At 35.7% G+C, this 23,040-nt stretch overlaps 1 protein-coding gene across 2 annotated transcripts in view; it reads right to left on the bottom strand.

The window, feature by feature from the left end:
- Positions 1 to 21,086, bottom strand: part of LOC110115523 (1-phosphatidylinositol-3-phosphate 5-kinase FAB1B) — a 30,471-nt gene extending 9,385 nt beyond the window's left edge. Inside the window, exons 1-6 of one of the 2 annotated variants that reach the window (XM_020848784.2) lie at positions 20,857 to 21,086; positions 19,405 to 20,741; positions 18,049 to 18,780; positions 17,611 to 17,764; positions 6,334 to 6,678; positions 29 to 886 (exon numbers count right to left, since the gene is read on the bottom strand). In XM_020848784.2, the coding sequence (XP_020704443.1) occupies positions 29 to 886; positions 6,334 to 6,678; positions 17,611 to 17,764; positions 18,049 to 18,780; positions 19,405 to 20,039 (2,724 nt within the window). In that variant the 5' untranslated portion in view covers positions 20,040 to 20,741; positions 20,857 to 21,086. The remainder of the gene's footprint in view (positions 1 to 28; positions 887 to 6,333; positions 6,679 to 17,610; positions 17,765 to 18,048; positions 18,781 to 19,404; positions 20,742 to 20,856) is intronic. The other variant, XM_020848785.2, reaches the window with a different exon arrangement.
- Positions 21,087 to 23,040: the final 1,954 nt, after the last annotated feature.

The raw sequence follows: 23,040 nt of genomic DNA, 5'->3' as shown, positions 1-23,040 counted from the left end.
GTATCAAATATAAGAAGAGAAATCTAACCTGGTCAAACAGATGGTCTCTTAAAAATCTTCCTAAAGGCTTGTCAAAGGTGCCATAGTATTTGATGCGAAACAAATGTGCACGCTCACAAACAGTGCCCTTCCAAGCGCACCTGGTTGACAGTGAAACCAAAATGCTCTGGTGATCAGAGGAAGGAGAAAAATCTTCCTTTGATAATACATTCTCATCCCTGTCATTTTTATCCAGATGTGGAGCTACCAAGTTGATAGTACCTGGTTCTCCAAAAAGTTTTCTGCTGTCTGCTTGTGTATGATTTGACGTAATGTTGGATGAGTCTGAAGTGCCTGCACTACCTTGACCACTGATTTTAGAACCATAGCGACTATGCACAGTCTCCATATTTTTTGACAACGCTTTAGCCTCAAAATGATCAACCAAACCCAATTTGCTTTCCTCTTTTGCACCCCAAGGTTGATAACAAACATCCTGAAATCCTGATAATATCCATGGTAGCGATGAGTCACCAGGCATTGCTTTTTGTCTTTCTGAAAATTGCTCATACTGGCCACTTCTATCTAAAGGATAATCATTCATATCCACTGATGGATGGCTGAGATTAGATGCAGGATTCAGAATCTGGACATTACCGCTATGGTATGAATTACCACCAGAAGACAAGGTGAAACCAGGTATTGTAGATATAGATTTATTTGTAATGGATGGTGTATCAGGCAGTGCAACAGTTAAAGGGGATTTCAAAGGAAGCTCTGGTAAAGAGGCACCTTCGTCTGCTAAAAATGAGGTTTCAAGAGCTAAATGATACGCTGCAAAAACTCCATATTGGATAACGTGTTTAACTTTCTTTAGTTCATCCCCATTGGCACCTTTGAGCAGAATCTGAAACAAGAAAGGAATAAAATGATAATAGAATGCATGAAACTTATGACAGTAGACATTATCTCCTTGAAAAAGATACCACATCAGCTTTTTGGGTCAATCAAATCAAGTAATATGAAGCACAAGGGCACCTATAACTTGAAATATTCTAAAACTAAAAATTTGGGTACCATTTGGACTACATAAAACTATAATTACTGGCTAGAATTTTAACAAAATGACAGTTCAGCTCCATGACAACTTTCAATGACATTTTTGAGAAGGCTAATCCATCCTGTAAACTCTAGTTACTCTATCAAGACACACAAAAGCTGTCACACAATCCTTAAAATAAGACATACTACTGAGCAATGCACATCTCATGTACATTCAGGCGACGCAGCTACCATATTTGTATAGAAGCTCCTATATGAGGCCAGCAAATTTATTTAATTGATGCAATTCCATAAAATTAAGGTTATTAATGCCATAAGTTATTCATAGAGAAAAGGATTAAAATGGTCCATTGACTCTTTATGAAAGATCAAAATAGTTCACGACTATATTGAAGGATTTTTTTGATCCCTCAATTCTTTAAAGAGGAACAAAAATAATCCTACCGTGAGACAATTTTATTCCTTTTTAAAGAAACGAGGGAAAAAAATAGTCCTTTAATATAGTTGATTACCATTTTGATTATTCATAAAAAGTCGAAGGACCATTTTATCATTTTATCGTTATTCATATAGCACGGTATAAAATGACACATGAAGTAGGAAACCATATGGGATATGAGATATATACTTAAAAAAAATTCCTATCACCAATCCACCTATATTTTCATCACTAATATGACTCATGAGTTATGCAAGTACCAACCATTTATGTCAAAAACAAATTACACATGCAAAAACAGTCTTCTTACACAATATACTATATTGTGCCAGGATTCAAGCATAATTGGAAACTCCTTTGAATAGTTTGGTACGAGCAGACTGAAATTAGAGGAAAACTAATTTCCCACATTCTCCAGTACTGCAACTGACTTCCAGCATCTTCCACCCAATACTGAACTGCTATTAACCAAAATTTGCAGAGTAGGAGAGCAGGGAGAACCCAATTGAGATAGCATGGGTTAACATAGGCAGCTAAGAGGTTTAGAACAGAGCTAAGAACGGTTGAAAACCCAAATGGTTCACATGAGCGGATCAGCAGAGATGAGAGTCGCGATTGAATATTAGCAAATCTTTGATGAAAAAGCGAAATTGAATGTCTTCAAACTGAAGTGACGTACCAGTGGGCAATTGCCACAATTTTGGATAAATGCAGCACATCAATTTATTAAAATTAGGTCCAATTGTCTTGTGGGTTGAAACATACTTTCAAATTGCATCTTATTCCACCCTAAAACTTAGAGACTCTAACTTCAGCATCTATTATTCCATATATAAATAGTCACATTTTTACAATAATATATTTCAACTAAACCTTATAGGAGATTCTAAGTTTCCATTCGCCGTATTATATACTATCCAACACCTGGTTTAGTTTCTTCGTTATAACATACATACATAGTGTATGTATATATTTCTATACATTTTAATATCCTATCTTCTTAACATTCTTAATTAGAGTAGCAACTGAATGCAAAATTGAACATCAAAATTATCAAAACTATCAAAACCGCCCCAACAAAACAAATAAATTATGGCTCAAACAAAATCAAAGATTCAAAACAATGGATATTCAAGTATTAAGCAAATATGCTTGTAAGGTGACCTTATAGAGGTAGGGTAATGAAGAGGTATAGTTATCTAATAATGCTGCCTTGTTCTTCATTTGGAGAAAGGAAGGAAACTAACATTTTAAAAAATTAAAAAAAAAAAGATTAAAAAAAGGCATTTAGAAACTAAAATTCTAACCAAAAAAAAAACTTCAGTCATTAATTTACCAAGAGGCATTGAAGACTTTCCTAAAATAGTTCCTTAATTTAAGGCTTTCATATTAATTGGATGTCAATTTGAATTTGAATTTCAAATTAATTATAATTGATAGCCCCATTATTGAAAACTTTCCTTTCTTTCAAAATCTGAATTTTAATTCAGATTTTATTAAATCTTTGATTAGTAATGTGGCCCCACTCTACTTATGACAAATAATCTCCTCCCTCTCTCTATGTGGCCGGCCCCCTCATTGGGCATAAGCTCTCTCCTATCTCATTAATAGCCCCCCTCATTAAGCCTCCATAATTAACTCCCACAATTCCCTCTCATCCAATTTAATTCTCCCCGTTAAATTTGAATTTAAATTCAAATTCATCCCGCCAATTCCACTTCATCTGAAATTTAATTTCAGATTTCCATTCTCTCTCCCCAAATTGATTTGGGATTTAATTAATCTTGCCACCTAGGCAAGTAAATGGCATTTACGTTTTACATCATAATGACTATTTGGCAAATGAACTTTTCATGATAATGAAAGCTGTGGACAGGTGCTCATGTGAATGGAATTTCTATTTCATATTTCCCACACAAATCAAACTTTTAATTTAACAAACTTTCTCAAAACAGATGCATTAAGACATAGGGGAGGTTTTGTTCGGAGAAAAATGAATGCATAAAAAGTAAATACCTACAAACTAAATTCAGCCAAATCGATTGCATTTACTTTTCAGCAATTGAGAAGAAAACGAACAATGTTTACTTCACCCAATTCACTTCAATCCAAACATAAAAAATTACTTCACATGCAAATAGTTTATTTTATATCAAGTTTTAACCAAACCAACAACCCCTTAGTCTCCACTTCTGGGCCATCTGTGCGGACATATTTCTTTGGCTCTATCCTGTAATATCAATGTTCACTGTTCTCTTAAGCTGCTCATCACTATTACCATGCCACATAACAGATGCCGCATGCTCATATTTTGTATGTTCTTGAAGAATAAAACTCTAAAAAAGCTTATCACCAATTATCTTTAGACACACTTATCATTCCCTCTGCTTATAGCCATATATCCTCTATTATCAATGACAAAGAAAAACCACTAATCCCATTTTTGAATGGGCAATCCCAACTCCACATGCAACAGGTAAAAAAGCACAAATATTTTACAACCCATTCGCCCCAGGAGAGGCTCAATTGCTAGTATATGTCATGATTAGGCTTGGCCCAGGAGAGGTTAAATTGCACTCAGGCCTAGATTATTAAGAATCAGGCCCATACAAGCCATCAGGAGGGGTCGGGCCCAGACTATCCATTGATTATTTGAAATTCATTTGTGCTGATTAGATTGATAAAGATTTTTGTTTTTAACGGCATATTAGTAAAATCGAAGTTAGAGAGGCTTTAAAGAAAATGAATTGTGGAAAAGTTGTTGGACCTGATAATATTCAAATAGCATTGCTTAGGAGATGAAGGAATTTCTTCGCTTACTAAACTTTTTAATACTGTTTTGAAGAATAAAAAAATGTTAGATGAGTGGAGAATGAGTGTGTTAATTCCTATTTTTAAGAATAAAGGTGATGCACAAGATTGTACGAATTATAGAGGAATTAAGTTAATGTGTCATACTTTAAAATTTATGGGAGTGAGTTATGGAGCGTAGGTTGCGGCATGATACTAATGTTTCTCAAAATCAATTTGGATTCATGTTGGGTAGGTCTACTATGGAAGCCATACATTTATTGAGAGGTTTGATGGAGAAATATAGAGAGAATAAGAAGGATCTATATATGATATTTATTGATTTAGAGAAAGCATATGATAAAGTCCCAAGAGAAGTGTTATGGAGAGTTCTTGAAAAGAAAGGAGTTAATAACGCTTATATTCAAATCATTAAAGATATGTATGCAAGAGCTATTACATGTATTCAAACACAAGGTGGTTTGACCAAGTATTTTCCTATATCGGTTGGATTACATCAAGGATCAGCCTTAAGCCCATATCTTTTTGCTTTAGTCATGGATGTTCTCACTAGACATTTGCAAGAGGATGTACCTTGATGTAGGCTTTTTGCTAATGATATTCTTCTTGTTCACAAGACTAGAGAGGGAGTTTAAGGTAAACTTTGAATTATGGAGGTCAACCTTAGAGTTTAAAGGTTTTCGCTTGAGTAGATCTAAAATTGAATATATGGAGTGTAATTTTAGTAGTAATAAACCTAGTGAGGGGATTGTGATTTTGGGCGATCAAGTCATTAATAAGAGTGCACATTTTAGATATCTTGGATCTATTGTTCAGAATGATGGTGAAATAGATGGGGATATTATTAGCAGAATTCAAGTTGGATGGTTAAAGTGGAGAAATGCATCAGGCTTGTTGTGTGATAGAAAAGTCCCCCTCAAACTAAAGGGGAAATTCTATAAGATGGTGGTCAGACCTGCAATGCTTTATGGTGTCGAATGTTGGCCATTAAAAGAGAAGCATCATACTAAGTTAAGTGTTGCAGAAATGAGGATGCTCAAGTGGATGAGTGGCTTTACCCTTAGAGATAGGATTGAAATGAGCATATATGTGAAAAGGTTGGAGTAGCTCCAGTGGAAGATAAGATTAGATAGAGTCGCCTTAAATGGTTTGGTCACATAAAACGACAGCCTTCCAATGACCCGGTTAGGAAAGTAGAGGTATTAGATTTGACTTATGTTAAGAATGGTAGAGGTAGACCTAAAAAGACTTGGTTAGAAAATATTAGAAATGATATTTCTTTATTAAATTTAAATGAGAATTTGACTTTTAATAAGACACAATGGAAAAAAAGATTTATGTAACCGACCCCACGTAGTGGGACAAAGGCTCGTTGTTGTTGTTGTTGTTGTAGTAATCCCACCATCATCATCCTGCATCAGAATGCTTTTTTCCCGGTGATAGAAAGCTTATATTATGAATTGACCATACACTGCATCTCAAGCAAAAAACTGATCGTTCAAATGCATAAAAGATGCAGTATTCCCCTTTAGATGTCATATATGTTTTGAAAATTTTTAATGTTTTCAAATGTCAACAACTTGAAAACCAAACTAAAGAATATGTTACTCCGAAGATAAAAAATTTCAGACAAATTCCAAACAAGCACGTACAGAAGCCCTAAACTAAATAAAAGACAGCTGGAGTGTTGGAGCACTTAAAAACTCTTGGATTTAAATTTGGTAAGGCTTTTGCAAAACAGAATGGAATGTGATCCAAGAAAACAGCAAAGCTTGCACCTGTTATTTTTTAATGTCTTTCAACAATACAAAGGAAATAATAATGGTGGAAAGTTCAATCCAAATTCATCTAATCCATTTTCAATGACTTAACGAACCAAAATTTAAAAATCATACTGGCCAAGGATATGCGCCGATTTGTGAAATTTCAACATAAGAAAATATTTTAAATCATCATTTTATGCCGATTGTAGTAGTATTTAACAAAAAAAGTCTATGGCTGAGATTGAAGAAACATGGATATGATGCACAAGAAAAACTTACTGTACAGCCCAGTGGCTTTGGGCATCCTTCAAAGAACATCAGTGTCTTAGTTAATTTGTTTCCATTTTGACAAGCACTCCCATGGTCTTCAAAAAACCTATCCACATGGAACAAATCACAATGACCTAGCTTTAGTGATGACAGATGGTCGATTGATGGGACAATCTGAGCACCAGTACAGCGAGATATGCGTTCCAAAAGAGGCCTTTTAATATTCAAAACAAGAGAAATGTTCTTTGCAAGAAGATAATCTTGAGCATAACGAGACACTGATTTCTCAACCAGAAGAACATTGGGATGCTGAGCATCAATTTTAGCAACAGCCATCTTCAAGTGATCCATTTCCTGTCAGAGAGAAATGCAGAAGTGAGATGTAAATGCACACAAACATTCAAACTACATTATATTAAAAAAATGAGTAAATAACGAATATTAAGGAAAGGGATTCATTTTGGGCTGAAGCTCTCACAATTTTTTTTAATTTTTTTCATACTAAATGTATTATCAATGATGTGATGGATGGGAAGAAGCCTTTAAAATAAAATGATGCAAGCACACTAGTTAGAAAAGCCAAACAAGGAGAACAATGGGCAAAACTATAACCAAACTCGATTCAAATAGTAGCAATCATCTATTAGCACAAAAACCGACGGATAAAAACTAGAAGAAAGATCAAAAGAAACAACAGAAATAATAAAAGTCGCTATCCTCAGAACAACAGACATAACGGTTTCCTCACATGCATCGAAATGTAGGTTAAGTAAAGTATGTGATTAGGAGAAGCAAACCGATGGTCCAGCACAGCAAAAAGGTCCAAACGTCCAACCAAACTCCTCCAGCAAATGCTCCCAAATCAGCCAACAAACACCTCCAAAGCTTAAGAAGAAGGATACAAATGGAGTGGAACTTGCGTAGAGAAGAGGTAAGAAGCCCAAGACGAAATAGAGGAGAAGAAGAAGTGGACAAAGCTCTCAATCTTTTCCAAGAAGAAGAAAACCCTCAGGTTTTTATAGAGACAATGCTCAATAATTTTCAACAACCTTTCCCCTCAAAAATCATCTTCTATATATAGGCAAGAGTGGGGAACCAAATAGCCATAAACCTCCAAATAAGCCAATTAGATTTTAGGAAATGAAAGGCCAACAGCTACAACAACAAATCCCAAATGGCACAGCAGAACAAAGAATGGGATTCACGGAACCAAGCAGAAAACCGCAGAATCAAGCAGCCATCCGCAAGAACCAAAGGGGCAAAGGCACGGGAAAACCACCCAGCACAGGAAAAGAACAGCCAGCCACGGAAACCCAAGGGACAAAACACAGGAAATCACCCAGCTTAGGGAAGTGAGAAGATAAAGGGGAGGAGAAGAGACAAGTCCACTCCAATTGAATCCAAAATTTAAGAGCATACCTTTTTAGATTAATGAGCTAGGTAGTTCAATAAATCCCTCAATAAATGAACTAAATTAAAAAAATAAAGCTCAACTCCAATAAACCACCACCTCCTATCATCATTTTTAGCTCAAACCGATAACCAATAGCCAACCCGAGAACCAGCAGCAGCCCAAAGGACCCATCAAGCTAGCAAACCAAAGGTCTACCAAAGCCCAAGCACAACCTACCATGATCATTGGATGCTTTCCCATCATTGGATAGCTAAAAAAAATATAAAACTAAATAAAAAACTAATGTTCAATATTCGATAATGAAAATACAGAAATTATGATTGCATCATAAAATCAAGGAAAAAACTCTTACCATCACATGCATTCTCTCATTTCAAATTATTTCTTATAATATTTTTAGTTACTAAAAATATTTCCCCTTAACTCTCTCTCTCTCTCTCTCTCTCTCTCTCTCTCTCTCTCTCTCTCTCTCTTTATTTATTTATTTATTTATGTGTGTGCGCGCGTGCGTGTTAGAATTTGATAAGTTGAGGGTCTAAATTGGACATTACAAAAAATCTAGGACTAAATCAGACATACCTAGAGACTATTTTGATTATTTATTCTATTCAAAACTACAAGTAAGATTCTAAGATTTTCATGCATAGCAATGATTCCAATCACACGTGGCCACCCAGTGATCAAAAATTGTGCATCGGGGAGGACCAAAAATTGTAAAACAGCAAAAATTGCATGGTTTCAAATCATTGAATACAGGTAAGGAAATGTGATGTCTTGTTGTGAATTGCCAAACGCAAGAAACTAAAATCCCTCAATTTAATAGATGGCTGATTGATTTGTTTTAGGAGAAATATATGATGTTATGAAAGAAGTCTTTTAAAAATAGAAAATGTCCCTACTGTAAATACATATCATTTAGAGATGGTGACAAGTTGTGCAGGAGAATACAGTTGCATTTGCAGCCCACGAGAAATGTATAGGAAAATATATGCAACAAGTACAATGCTTCACTTGCAAGGGCTATGGTCTACAAATATTTTGATGCCAGTTGTGCAAAGAAATTTTACAATTATTGTAAGAAGACTGGGCATATTATTAAGGAATGTTCTACTCGTCCTCAGAATTGACCATCAAATGCTAAACAAGCAGTCATTATTGGTCATGTTGTTTATTTAACAACAGTAGATAAAGCAAGTCTTACTCCTAAAAAGGTTCAGCAAATTATCATTAAAGTCCTATCAGCATTAGGGCTACAAGACATCAATGCACTATCTTCTTCATCATGGCTTCTGAATTATCATACTTCTAGTCATACAACTAGGCACCTCACATCTTTTTCATAATATCATACCATATTAATGGTAGCTAATCATCTATTAATGTTACTAGGGATATTAATTCCGTAAAAGATGTCCTCATATGTTCCAAGTTTTCTACTAATAATTGTGATATTTGATTTTCTTTTGATGTTTGCATTATACAAAATAAGTTGACAAATGAAATACTCATGAAATGTCCTAAAGTTGGACGACTATTTTCCTTGCATCATTTCATTTATGAGGTTCTCTCATTGTCATGTACTACAATAAATCAATTTTTTTTTTTCTTTTTAAATTAAATCAAGAATTTTAATTACTACAATAAATCAAAATGGAGACCTAAGACACAAATGATTTGGTTCTAAATTTTATTATGTCATTTAATGAATTCTAATTTGTGGGGTTCTCATGCTAAATTTCATGTATTTGTTTTCCTTTATTATGTTATATAGCTTTTATTATTTATGTGTTTCTTGATTTCCCGTTTTACCCTTTTATTAAGGGAGGTCGTATGTAAGCCCTAGGGGCATTGTCATCCTTTTATTTTTTTAGTCTTTGTACGAGGCTATTTATAGCCCTATTGTTCTTCTTTTCAAATTAATGAATGATTGATTAAAAAAAATTATTCTCTTTGTTTGAGTTCTTATGAACTTGAGAAATCGGAGTGAGATCTCTAGGAGAGGGAGAATTGTGTATCATCCACCAACCTAGACGAGTCGGGTTCATGGTTCTACTTTCTAGCTCTTCCTCTTCCTCTTCCTCCTCCCACCACCACCGCCGGCTCTACTATCTTTCCCCACCCACGGTCAAGCCTCCACCCTCCCCGAACCCCTCTCCACTTCACCCAACCGACCACCCCCCACCACCAAAACCGGCAGCCACCCCCACCCTAGCCGCTGGCCACCTTTGAATTCCCCCCCCCTCTCTTTTCTTGTTTCCTAATTTAGATTGAATAAAAATAGGAATAAATTTTGAATTCAAATCCAAGTGATTTGAAATACAAAATTTTTCCTAAAATACAAAATCTATTTTAGGAAAGTTTTAAACCTCATCCTCAAATCAATATTTGATTAAAGGGGATTTAATTTCTCTTCCCTAATTAAAGTTCCCAAATTTTATGGAAGCTTTAAACACTTGCCATAAATCCTCCTACCTCCCATTATTGCCGCCGGCCCCTATTAAATCCCTCCTTGGATTTATTTCCTAAAACCAAACCACACTCTTGGAAATAATTCAAAACCCCCAAATCCCCTCTTGGCCGAAAATTGCTAAAGCCCCACCTCATGACTACTTTCCAAAATCCCATCCTTGATTTTGGAAATAAATCCCAAGCTTTCCCTCTCTTACCAGCTGCCCCTCTCTCTTTTCTTTTAATTAGTCTCAATCAAGAGGCTAATTAGGAAGTGTTGAATTAGAATTCCCTCCATCTCCTCTCCCAAAATCTAAACCAAAACCTTTACCCTTGCTCTCATCATTGGCCGGCCACCTCTTTTCCCTTTCCCTCTTGATTTCTCTAGTCTATCACCTCCATCTCAAGAAGAGTCTTCAAGGGAAGCATCAACGATCGTCTTCAACATCACATCCTCCAAAGGCCATGTATGGCCAATCCAGATCGTGATTACGGTCTCGCCTATGATGAACAAGGATTTGTTTGCATCCTTCACTCAACCTTTTTCGGCGTCAACCCTCGCATCGACAACACCGTCGAAGAGTACGTGAAGATCTTGCTCACCAAACTCTGCCGAGCTTAGTAAACGTAGGGATTGAGTGCATTTTATTTGCTTCTAATATTATTGTTAAATTAGGGATGATGTTGAATTCTATTTACTTAAGCATGTTGTTTAATTTCTAAGTTATTTGATTTTTCAAGTGTTTAGCAAGTGGCTTAGCCTAAGCGTAGGCGCCCTTCTCTTGTTTTGTCTTATCGTTTTAATTTGTTAAAAGTTTCATCCTTATTGCTCTAATCAAGGAATCGTGCAATACTCTTATTTCATTCATTTAAAAGTATTTAGTTCTATATCATGTTAACCTTGTTGCTAGAATCTTTCATTCCACCTAAAATTTGGGTTGAAGTATTGAGCTCAACAGTCTATTTAACTAGTAGATTATCTCTTTTGTCTTGAAATTTAACTCCCCTTATTATCATCTCTTTCATAAGCATCCAAACTACCATGATATGCATACATTTAGTTGTATTTGTTTTTTTCACCCATCAGCCCATGAACACTATAATCTCTGCTTAATATATTAAATATGCATTTATAGGCTATAAGACTTCTCACAAATATTATATTTATTATGATCCGTGTTTCAAAATATTTCGCATCATCTCTCATCATGTTACTTTTTTAACATCATTTTTTCTTCTGTACTCATGTTTAGCCTTCGCGAGAGATGTATATTTTTAATTTTGATAAATTAAATTCTAGTATTGAAAAATTCAAATTTGGCTATTTATTTTAAATAAAATGTCAACTTTAACGCTTACTGAGCAAAATCCTCCATTTGAGCCTATGCATATTTTGATCCACCACATGAACCCACAAGCTAGAATTCAATCACTGGTCCTAGGAAATTTTCTAGAAACTATCATACTCCAAATTGGTATAACTTTCACTACATTGGCATCGATTCACATTCCTTCATGCTATTCAAAAGAAAAAAAGATTGTTGGAAGGCAGCTATGACTAAAGAACTTCGAGCACTTCAAGATAATCAAACATGGGTAACTGTTCATTTTCCTTCCAATGGTAATGCCATAGGTTGTAAATGGGTTCACTTATCAAGCTTCACTCTAATAGTACTGTGAATCGTTACAAGGCTCATTTAGTTATTTTTCCGATAACAACAATAACAATGTGGTTGACTATGAAGAAATATTTTCTCATGTAGCTAAAACAATAATAGTATGAATGATTATCTTGATTGTATGTTCATAAGAATTGACACTACCAAATGGGCATAAAAAAAGCCTTTCTTCATGATAATCTAAAAAAGGAGATTTAAATGTGATGTAGAACGGAGGAGAGGTAATAAAAAAATTAAAATTGAAATTCAATTTCAGATTTCCCTTAATTAAGGGATTTGAATTTGAAATTCAAATAAGATGGAGGGAAGGATAAATAGGTGATTAATTATTCCCCTAATTGGATTCCTTGATAATGAAGGAAATAATTAAAATAAGAGTGAGATGGGGCCAGTCATAGGGGGAGGGAGGAGAAATGTCCACATACAATGTATGTGGACCATAGCATTAAATGTGATGGGGTAATTAAATATGAAATTAATTTCAGGTTTGAGAGATTTGAGGGGTTTCCTAAATGAGAGTTGGTTTAATTAGAAAGCTTTTGGAATTCAAATTATTTTGAATTTAAATTCAAATTCTCTCAAAATAACAAGAGACTAAATAAGGAAATAACTAATGTGGGTTTAATTTGGGATCTAATGAGAAGTGAGAGGGAGGTCGACAGTTAAGAAAGGATTTAATGGGTGTAATTAATGGGGAGAGGAGAATTGGGAGGGAATTTAAAACTTCCTAAATCATGATTCTAAATTAGGAAAATGGTAATTAAATCAAATCTAATTTAAAATCAAATTAGACTTAAATTTAGGAACTTTTCTAATTTAGCTTATTAGTTAATTTTAGGAAAGTATTTGAAATTCAAATTTGAATATATTTAATTCTTACCCCAAATTAGTTAGGCTAATTTTTGTAGGTATTAATGATGATTGAAATCATCATTAAGAGGAAAAAAGAGATGGGTGGCCGGCGATTGATATGGATAAATTGGAGGAGGATTGTGGCTTTGGAGGGGTTTGTGGGAGAATCGGCCGGTGGCAAGTGGGGGATTTTGGCCAGCGGTCAAGGGAGGAGAAAATGATTTAGGGAAAGAAAGATACAACCGTGAGCCCGAACACATCCTGAAGCTGACGGGTAATATGTTGCCCTTCTCCAAGGGACTTCAAGCCACGAGCCCGGACCCATCCTGCTGCTGGCGGAAACTCCAATTCCCTCCCATATGAATCTCACCCAAGTTCTCTACAAAGAACACAAGTGCAAACAAAATTTCTTTTATTAATAATTCATCATTACATTACACAAGAAAGGGCCTCTATATATAGGCCTAAGAAACTAAAATAAGACACATGCCCCTAGGGCTTACATAGGACGACCCTCTTAAGTGAGAGTAAAAACGAAAAATTCATAATAAAAATAAAAATTACAAGTAAAATTTAAGATAACGTGAGACAATGACAACCGTCGATCTTCAGCTCCTCGAATAGACATGGATGGTTGGATGTCCACATAAAAATGATTCTTGCATCTGATGTCTCTACCTCTTCTATTTTCTTTTAGATTTATGCAAGTAGAAGCACACTTTACATAGCTTGAAAGAAGTCCCCACATGCATAGTTCGATAAATTCTAGCCAACCCTTTTTCATTTCTCCTTTCAATAGAACTAATATGACTCATCATTATTTGACATCCAATGGTATTGTTATTCTCCTAGTTTATTTTAATGACATCATCAGTACTATGATAGATTTAGATATGATTCGTCATCTGCAGCAATTTCTTTAAACAAGATTTCATATGATGAATATTGATTTCTTAATTCTTAGATTTGGAGGTTCATGTTAATCGATTTGATATTTTCCTAAACCAACACAAGTATACAAAAAATCTTATTACTTTAGGTGGCCTCAGATATTCTATTATACACAAAGGATCGTAGTGAGGAAGGTGGTCTTCTCCAAGATCCCACTATATTTCAATAATTTTGAAAGCAACTTAAACTATCTGACAATTACTCAACCTAACATTTCCCTCACGATTCAACAATTTAGTTGATTTATGCAAATTTCACATCATTTATATTAGTTGGTATTCGTTGAATCATTCAATATCTTATTGGGACACCAAGATGTGGTTTGTTCCTTCCAAATGATTCTTCTCTTCATCTTATGGTTTATAGCGATGTTGATGAGGTCGGGCGTCATAGTACCAGAAAATCAATCACAAGATTATTTTCTCAAAATAATGATAATCATTGCATACAAACAACATCAGAGTCATTCAAATTGATTCCGACCTTGTTTATCACGAGCACACAAATCACATTGAAGTTGATTGTCGCTCAATTCAGCAAGCCTTCGATACCAGAATTATTTCACTTCCTCGTATTTCTACAAACCTTCAAACAGTGGATATATTTATGAAGGTCATGAAATGACATGACAACAACATCAATTTGAGGGAAAATATCAACTAGATATGCCTTAATGATATGACAGAATAATCCTTCCATTAATTATGGCAACAAATTTGAGAAAATAATTAGTATATGTATAAACATTTAAAGCAAATGATCTTTGAGGGTCTCAACAATGATCTTTATGAAGCAGCTTTTTTTGAAATACATCAAATTTTCTTAGCGGGTCTCAACAATTTTCTAATCTTATAATAAATATAATATTATAAGAAGAAGAAAACAACAATTCTAATTCTCAAGATAAAAAGCAAAAGGTTTAATTTGAAATTAACTCACCTTAGCAAAAAAGGAAAATTGAAAATTTACAAAAGGTTTAATTTAAAAAACTACTGAATACAACTGATAGAGGCTTGATTTAAGAAGTAGTAAGAAAGCTGTCCAAAATGAAGTCAGAATCTAGAGAAACCATTCATCCATCACCCCAACTTTAGCAGCCTTCCATTTAGGCTAAAACCATAGTTGTCAAGGAGGATTTTCTACAGGAATTGCCATCCAGGGAGAAAACCACAAGCAGTCCAGGCTACACCAGATGGAATTTCATCTAGGAATCAATATCATCAAATCTTCCAGCCAAATAAATCTGGATTTGATGTGAAACAATCACGCAAAGATGATATACTTGATGAATTTGCACACTTAATATTTAGAGCACAATAATTATAAACTTTATGTTGATGTTGAACGACAAAAGAAAACACAAAGAGCAGTAAGACAAGCTTAGGCCGAATCACGCGCGTAAAAGTTAAGATCATAAAACAATCAAGTTAATCTAACATTGCGTACATGAATTATTTTCAACGTAAATCCCTAAACTAACAATGAGATTAGGCACTATGCATGAGTCCCTCGCTCAACTCTCTAGTTTTCTAAGCTTTAGCGGTGAAGAGCTTGACAATTTGACATAAACTTTGTGAGTCAAAATATAACCACAATTGAAAATAAACTAGGAAAATAGGAAACTTGGGGAAGAGTTCACCATAGTCAAGTTCGTAGGTCTTGTTTGAGGTGCGCAGAGGAAGTTCTGAATTGAGGCGGTTGATCTTGGCGAAGTTCTGTGGGTGGGCAGCAGATGGAGTCTTCCGGGCAACAAAACCTTCATGATGTTGCTGGATAGCAATCTGGAGCTCCTAGGTGGCGGGACAGCAATAAGAGCTTACGGAAATAGCTGGACAGCAGCTCTGAGCATTTAAAGCAATTCTGGGCTGCCACCTATTGGGCTTAATGAGACCTTGGACAGCTGCTGTGGAACGCCTGGAAATTCTGGACAGCGATTAGCAATGTTCAGGATGCAGGACAGCAAATTGTTTGCTGAAAACTGTTGACCGGAGGATTCTTAGCAGGGAAACTACTGAATTTCCTTGGCAGGAATTTCAGGGCAGCAGGGTAACACATCCAGGAACTTGAGGCAGTGGGTGTGGAAACCTTCTGGACGACATGACAGTAGGAAGAAGCCTGCTGGTATTGTGAACAGCAGCTAGGGGTGTTTGGACACCCACTATGGAGGCTTGACCAGCAGTTTTGGCCCTTGAGCGTCTCTCCAAAGATGCGGGACAGCAGGAAATTGTATGAAACTGGTGGATAGTGGGCTGGAGGAGAGCAGCCAGTAAATTGGGAGAGGAGGGTTTAGTCGTGAGCTAGAGGGAGAGAGATGAATTTAGAAAACTGAAATTAATTTCAGCTTCAAGTGGTTTTGGAGGGAGATTAATTTGAAATTTCAAATTAATTCAATAATAGCTATGGGTATTAATGGAGGAGGTAATTAGGGGCTGATTTAGTGGAGCCATTAATGTAATTTGAAGAGAGAGATGGCCCATTAAGAGGGGCCGGCCACATAAGGAGGAGAGAGGGGCTTGAGTTTTGAATAAGTAGGGACCACCAATTTAATTTCAGATTTTTACAAAAATCTGAAATAATTTTTCAGTTTTCTTAAGGAGAGAAAACTTCCATTTAGGAGGGCAATCAATTTAAACAATTTGAATTTCAAATTCGAAGATGAAAATCAATTAAATTGATGACATAAATTAAGGAGCAAAATTAGGAAACAATTAATGGCTCATGACAATATGAAATTTCAAAATTTGAAACTCCATGGAAGGGGCGGCCGGCGACTAGAGGAAGGGCAAGGGGTGGGTCACGGCGTGGGGTGGCCGGCCGGCGGGATATGGCCACCAATTGGCCGGCGGCTTGGGCGGCTCAGGGCTAGGCGGCGGCAATTGCGAGGGGAGGAAGAGAGGGAAAATTCAAGGGATTCGAGCGACTATGAATTCACTAACCTCATTTGTCTTCAATCCGGATCCACACAATTAACTTGGACGAACGCTAGAACTCACAAAGAGATCTAGTTCTTCAGACGAACTCACTAAAAGATCTTGGAAGAATGAACTCACAAAGATATCAAAAGTAGAAATTTTCATTTATCAATCATCATCCCTTTCCAAGAGAAAGGGGAAGGCTTAAATAGCCAAATACATGAAGGAAAATAAAAGACACAATTGTCCCTAGGGCAAACATAAGACAAAGCCCTCAAGTGAGGGTAGAAAGGGAAAAGTACGAATAACAAATCAAATACATCAAAATAAATAGACACGATCGTAGCCATTGATCCTCGATGTCCTCATCAGGATTCCTATCAAGAGAAAACTCCAGCTAAGGTAGAAGATAAAACAACATTTCTTATTTCCCTTTTTGCATAGGGAGGCCGTTAAAATTTTATTTGGAGGAGGGTGTTGGGGGTCACTTGCTCATCTTAGGATAAGAATGGACATCCTCCTAATTTTTATTTTGCTTCAACCATATTATAATCTTCAACACCATTAATTCTGATTTATTATATATAAAAATAAATCACATCATTTACTATGATCTACCATATGAAAATTACTAATAGATCAAATTTCACAAACTTTACTAGTAGTTTGATCATTCATCAATAATACAATAAAAAGAATGATCTTAAAAATGCTAGTTTTACTTATATATTTAACCTATCAAAATCATCAAATATACTCTAAATATAGCCAACATTCCATGTATTTAATTCCAAGTCATTTGAATTTCTCTACACATTAAAAATCAAAATTATCCATTGAGAAAAATTTGATGCATCCAATTAATGATAAATGATAGTGAAGAGATTTTACAGTTCAGTTCTTCTATTTGATGGTAATAATTTGAAATGGGAGTTCAATGAGAATTCTCCTTTTAACTAGGGTATATATATATATATATATATATATAAAGAGAGAGAGAGAGAGAGAGAGAGAGAAGCTACAAACATACCTGCTGCAACAAAGTATCAAAACTGGACAACAGATTTGTCACCCGCTGGTATTCAAGAGCTCCTCCCAGGATTAAAAGACGTGGTTTCTCCACCCTTGATGGCATCCGACGATGAGCAACATTTTTCTTACAAACCACTCCTTTTATTACTTTACTAAAAACAAACCATAGGAAACTTATCAGAACTCATATTACTTGCTAACAGAAAAGAATAAATTTCAGAATATGCATAACAAGCAGGAGGCCTTAACCCAGAGTCTAATGAAATAATGTTCAAGCATAGGTCTCACCTATGCATAAGCATTTTTTTCTTAGTGAAATAAAGAATATAAGAAAAAAAATCAAAATTCAGTGAACTCAATGAAATTCAACAGAAAAGCAATCTTCACGGATTAAACAAAAGAATTCTTGGAAAAATCATCAACAATCTTGACAAACCTTTCATTGCGAGACCCACAAGCCACGCACTTGACCTTCACGTAGCCACCAGGATCCATACCTCCACCTTTGCTAGTATCTGGCTTAAGCAGAGTCGCTGCTTCCCATGACAAAGTAGTAATTATCTCCAGCCATCCATCATTGTTATGCTCTTCACCAACAGGAAGATTTTCAACCTGAAGAAGTTGAGCTACTAAAGCCCTGAAATGTCCATCAACAACATTTTTCATGGCCTTCTTGTGCTCTTCACTTGACCGATCTCTAGTTCGACACTCACCACTGCCAAAGCTGTTCGATTGCAGATACCCCCACTCTCCTAAAGTGTCCTCACCATCATCATCATCAACCAAAGAAGATTCGCGTTCATCTTCTTCATTTTCAGGTTCAGGAGGAAGCCAAAGCCGTTCATTGTTCTCAATATCCACAGGCTGTTTATCTGTACTTTCTATACCATATATGGCAGACGAAGCATTGCACTCACAGCTATTATCATGACCCAACTCTTCAGAAGTCTTATCCTTCTCCAACAAATCATAACTCAGCATCTCACCATGTGCATGAGAAATTTTTTCTTCCACATCATTAAATTCTGCAGCAGGATGAACTCCATTTGAGCAGTAACCGCGGTGAACTTCATCAAAATTTACAGGATGAAAATAATCAGCAGAAGTTAGAAACTGGTGTCTTCCTGAGTCTGAATGACCATCATACTCGTCCTCTTCATCATCACTCCTGAAAGAAACCCCATCCAGAATAAGTGACCATTATTCAGTAACCAAAATTCCATCTACATGGGCTAGCTAAACAACATGTTTTGAGAAGGCTCCAAAGAAACTACATTTTTAACTAGAACTAAATCCATCGGTGCTGAACTGTACCTTTACCAGTGCTGTGAAATTATCACAATAAATAAAATAGGTTACAAAAATGTATAAACTAAAACCGAAAGGTCAGATAGAAAATAAAAGCATTGGTTCTACTCTACCCTACACGCAATATAAGTTTGCGGTTATCTCTGAAAGCATGTATCAAGCTGTAGGGACTCAGTAACATAATACCAAAGCGGAGGAGAGACAGTAGTATTCATTCTCCTAGAACGAAGGTAAAAAGGAAACTAAGAAAAAAGAATAGTGAGTATAGCCTTCCTCTGCCATGATGGCTGGAGAAAGCCATTGGTGTTACAAGATTAGTCACTTAAATGTAAGAAGTATAAAGAGGTTCACAGGAAAATTTATACGAAATGAGACAAAAACCATTTCCTCACTGAGAAAGACCTTACTAACTCCAAACAACTAGAACATAGACATAAAACAACATAAAATTAAAACAGAAACAATTGAGAATACATTATGATACCTATTCAGGCAAAAGCCGAACTCATTAGAGGGAGGATGTACTGTCCCGGCAACTGAATCCATGTTTCCTTCAGTCATCATCATATCTTGTTTATCAGGGACTGGACCAATGTACGTGGACTGACTGACGCTATGACCTGAGCTACATTTTGTACTCTGATAATCACCAGGAGAGTATTGCCCAAATCCTGTAGCTGTTGCACCGCTGCTAGTTGTCCCGCTTGACTGAGTACTAGTCAAGCTAGTTGTTGAAAGAAAATGGTCGAGGACCAGAGGAGAGGTGGAAACACCACCACCAAGACTATTAGCTGCTAGGTCTTGCTCCCATTGTTTAAAGCAATAGTTACAAACCCTAATTCTTCGTTCATTTTCTTCCTGCATATGCCTCGACTCATCAGAATTAACTGGCACAAAATTTGAGGTACACTTTGCACAAAATATACGCCCACACAGACGGCAATGATGTCTACGGTTAAAAACTGTAAATTGTGAATCACACTCATAACAAACCCTGCAACTGTCATCTGGCATCCAGAAGTCTCTCAACACATTTTCTGGCTCTGACCTTCGTGGGCTCCAGGTCTTCATCATATGAACAATCTCCGAGAACTTCCTATTTCTATTGGCCAGTCCCATGCATAGTTAAAAGGGGATCTGTAGCTAAGAAGCCAAATAGAAATGAATCAGACTAACAGGTTCTTTCATCACTGCTATGCTACCAAAAACTGACTGGTCTGATCTCAAATTTCATCAATCAACTGTTTATATAAATATTAGCCCAACAATTCTCTGAGAACATATTTTCTATGAACAACTCTTCTAAAATAATTTAACAAAAATTGCTATTTTCCGTTCCAAAAACAGGAATCATCAGACTTTCTACATAATACAAAGATAAAGACGATTAACTCGGAAGATCTAACTCAGGCCACAAGCACCTATGCAGGTCAAAAATGAAAGTAATACTGACTGGCTAAACTGAATCACGCACTGAAGCAACTTTATAGAGCACTCTCATGCCAATATAAGCCACTTCCATGAAGACCCTTATCCATCTCTCATCGATGACCCCCTGTGGAGTCCAGCAGTAAACATCAACCGCACCCATCGCACATCCTCTGTGTCCAGCCAAAACAAAGAAACCCTAATCTCCAGCACAAGTAATGAACTGATTAAGTATTGCCAAAATAGCTCAAGTGCCAGGGAAAGCTCTTCAATAATGCCCAAAAGAAAGGGACTGCAGACCAAAACAGTCGTAATAGAACCTCGTCTCTCAGTGCGGCAATTACGGCAGCCGCGACAGGAATCCTAAAGGGTAATCACTTTATCCCCCCTCTTCTGAAAAGGTAATGGGAATCGAGACGCCGCATCAAGAACATCAAGCCTCAGTAAAGTTCATTGAAATGGAGAAAAAAAAAGTGCACAAGAAACGGCAAAGAGTTCAGAGCATTACCAGTTGATCTCAGTAGAAGCGACACAAAATGGAACCAAATTTCCGCCACAATCACACAAAGTAGAAGTAAAAGCAGGAAGGATTTCCAGCCCAATTTCTCCCTCTTTCCTCTTTCCTCCTTCCTTTAATTCGGTCTTCTTCACCCTCTCCCTCTACTCTTCTTCCTCCGCGTGCCTTCTCAGGCTTCAGACTGTCAAGTTTCATGTGAAGTGCCGGCAAGCTTTTCCATTCTAAGAAATAAAAATATATATTTATATAAAAAAATGAATCATTCATATCATCATGCGATAGCGCATGTGGCTGTAAACTAAACAAGCTGACTCAGCACACTGACTGCCATGGACCCATTTTACTAACGAATTTGAACCGCCCGATCTAATATAGATCAGAGACGCAGATAATTATTTTAAAAAATCGAATGTTTAGATGAATTACTTATTTATGCAGCTTATTATGTTGATTTGGAGCTTCGGCTATCAATCAAGAGATTTTAGATTCAAACTTATGTACCTTGGTGTCGCCTAAATGAATTCTTTTTCTCCATTGTGTATGGTTAAAAGTCATATTATTGTTTATATCTAATAAAGAAATGTCATTTCTAATAATTTCTAATCAAATATTTTTAGGTCTACCTTTACATTTCTTAACATAAGTTAAATCTAATATCTACTCTCCTAATCTCCTAATCAGGTTATCAGAAGGTTGTTGTTTTATATGACAAAACCATCTAAGGTGACTCTCTCTAATATTATCTTCCACTAGAGCTACTCCAACCTTTTCATGTATATGCTCATTTTGTATCATGTCTTTAAGTGTAAAGCCACTCATCCACCTGAGCACTCTCATCTCTACAACACTTAATATTATGCTTCTCTTATATTGGCCAATATTCTATGACATAAAGCATTGCAGATCTAACCACCATCTTATAGAATTTTTCCTTAAGTTTGAGAGATACTTTTCTATCACACACCAAGCCCGATGCATTCCTCCACTTCATCCATCCAAAATTAAATTCTATTATTAATATCCCTATCAATTTCACCATTACTCTGAAGACAAGTTGCATATAAAAAGGTTAAACAATATCATAAATGGCCAAATTTTCGAAAGGAGCACATTTTAAACAACATTATGTAAAAGGAGCAGGATTAAAAAAAATTTAAAAAGGAGCAAATACGTTGAATAATTTGGCGCATTTAGAATGCGCCAAATATTTAAACGTTTTCTAAATATGCCAAACTATTTGGCGTAATAGCCTTGAGAGAGAAAAAGAGAGGGAGTGGAGATGACGGGGAGAGAGAAAGAGAGAGAGAGAGAGAGTGGGTAGGAAGAGAGAGAAAAAGCTGACCGGTGAGAGAGAGACACTAGAGTAGAGAGGGAGAGCATGTGGGTGCATGAAGATAGTAAATATTTAGAGAGTTAAACTAATAAGAGAGAGAGTTAAATATTAATTAAAATAACATTTAAATTAATATTTAACTAATATTAATTAAAAATAAAAAAATTTAAGTAATATTTATAATACTAATAAATAAAATTAATATATCTTTAAATAAAAATAGTTAATATCATTTTATCATTAAAATAATTATTTAAATATTAAATATAAATCAGTTAACTATTATTTAAATTATTTAAATATTAGTTTAATTACTTAAAAACATATATATAATATATCAGTTAATTGCACTTATTATTTAAAATATTTAAGTATTAATTTAATGCTATTTTATTTAATATACTCTTTCTCTCTACCGTGACCTTTTAACTCTCCTTTTAACTCTCTCTCTCTCCGATCAATTGTTTTCTCCAGTTAGCTTTATCTCTCTTCCTGCCACTATTTCTCTTTTCTCTCTTCCTATCCTCTCTCCTCACTCTCTCTTTTCTCTCTCTTACAAATACGCCAATCCGTTTGGCGTATTTAGAATGCATCCAAATATTTGACGCATTCTAAATGCGCCAAACTATTCCGCGAATCTGCTCCTTTCTAAATTTTTTACTCTTTATGCTTCTTTTACATAATACTATTTTAAACCTGCTGCTTTTTAAAATTAGGCCATCATAAATTCCATCTTGACCTAGAGAACCCCAATTGTCAATCATCATAGCCCGAAAATTGCCTGGCAATGAAGTAGCGAACCACTAGGAGAGAAAACCCAAAAAAAAAAAAAAAAAAAAAAA

Source organism: Dendrobium catenatum, unplaced genomic scaffold, assembly GCF_001605985.2.
Source record: "Dendrobium catenatum unplaced genomic scaffold, ASM160598v2 fragScaff_scaffold_651, whole genome shotgun sequence".
In the NCBI taxonomy this organism is placed as follows: domain Eukaryota; kingdom Viridiplantae; phylum Streptophyta; class Magnoliopsida; order Asparagales; family Orchidaceae; genus Dendrobium; species Dendrobium catenatum.
The sequence above is the reverse complement of the archived record's forward strand: the minus strand, read 5'-3'. Positions and strand labels throughout refer to the sequence as shown.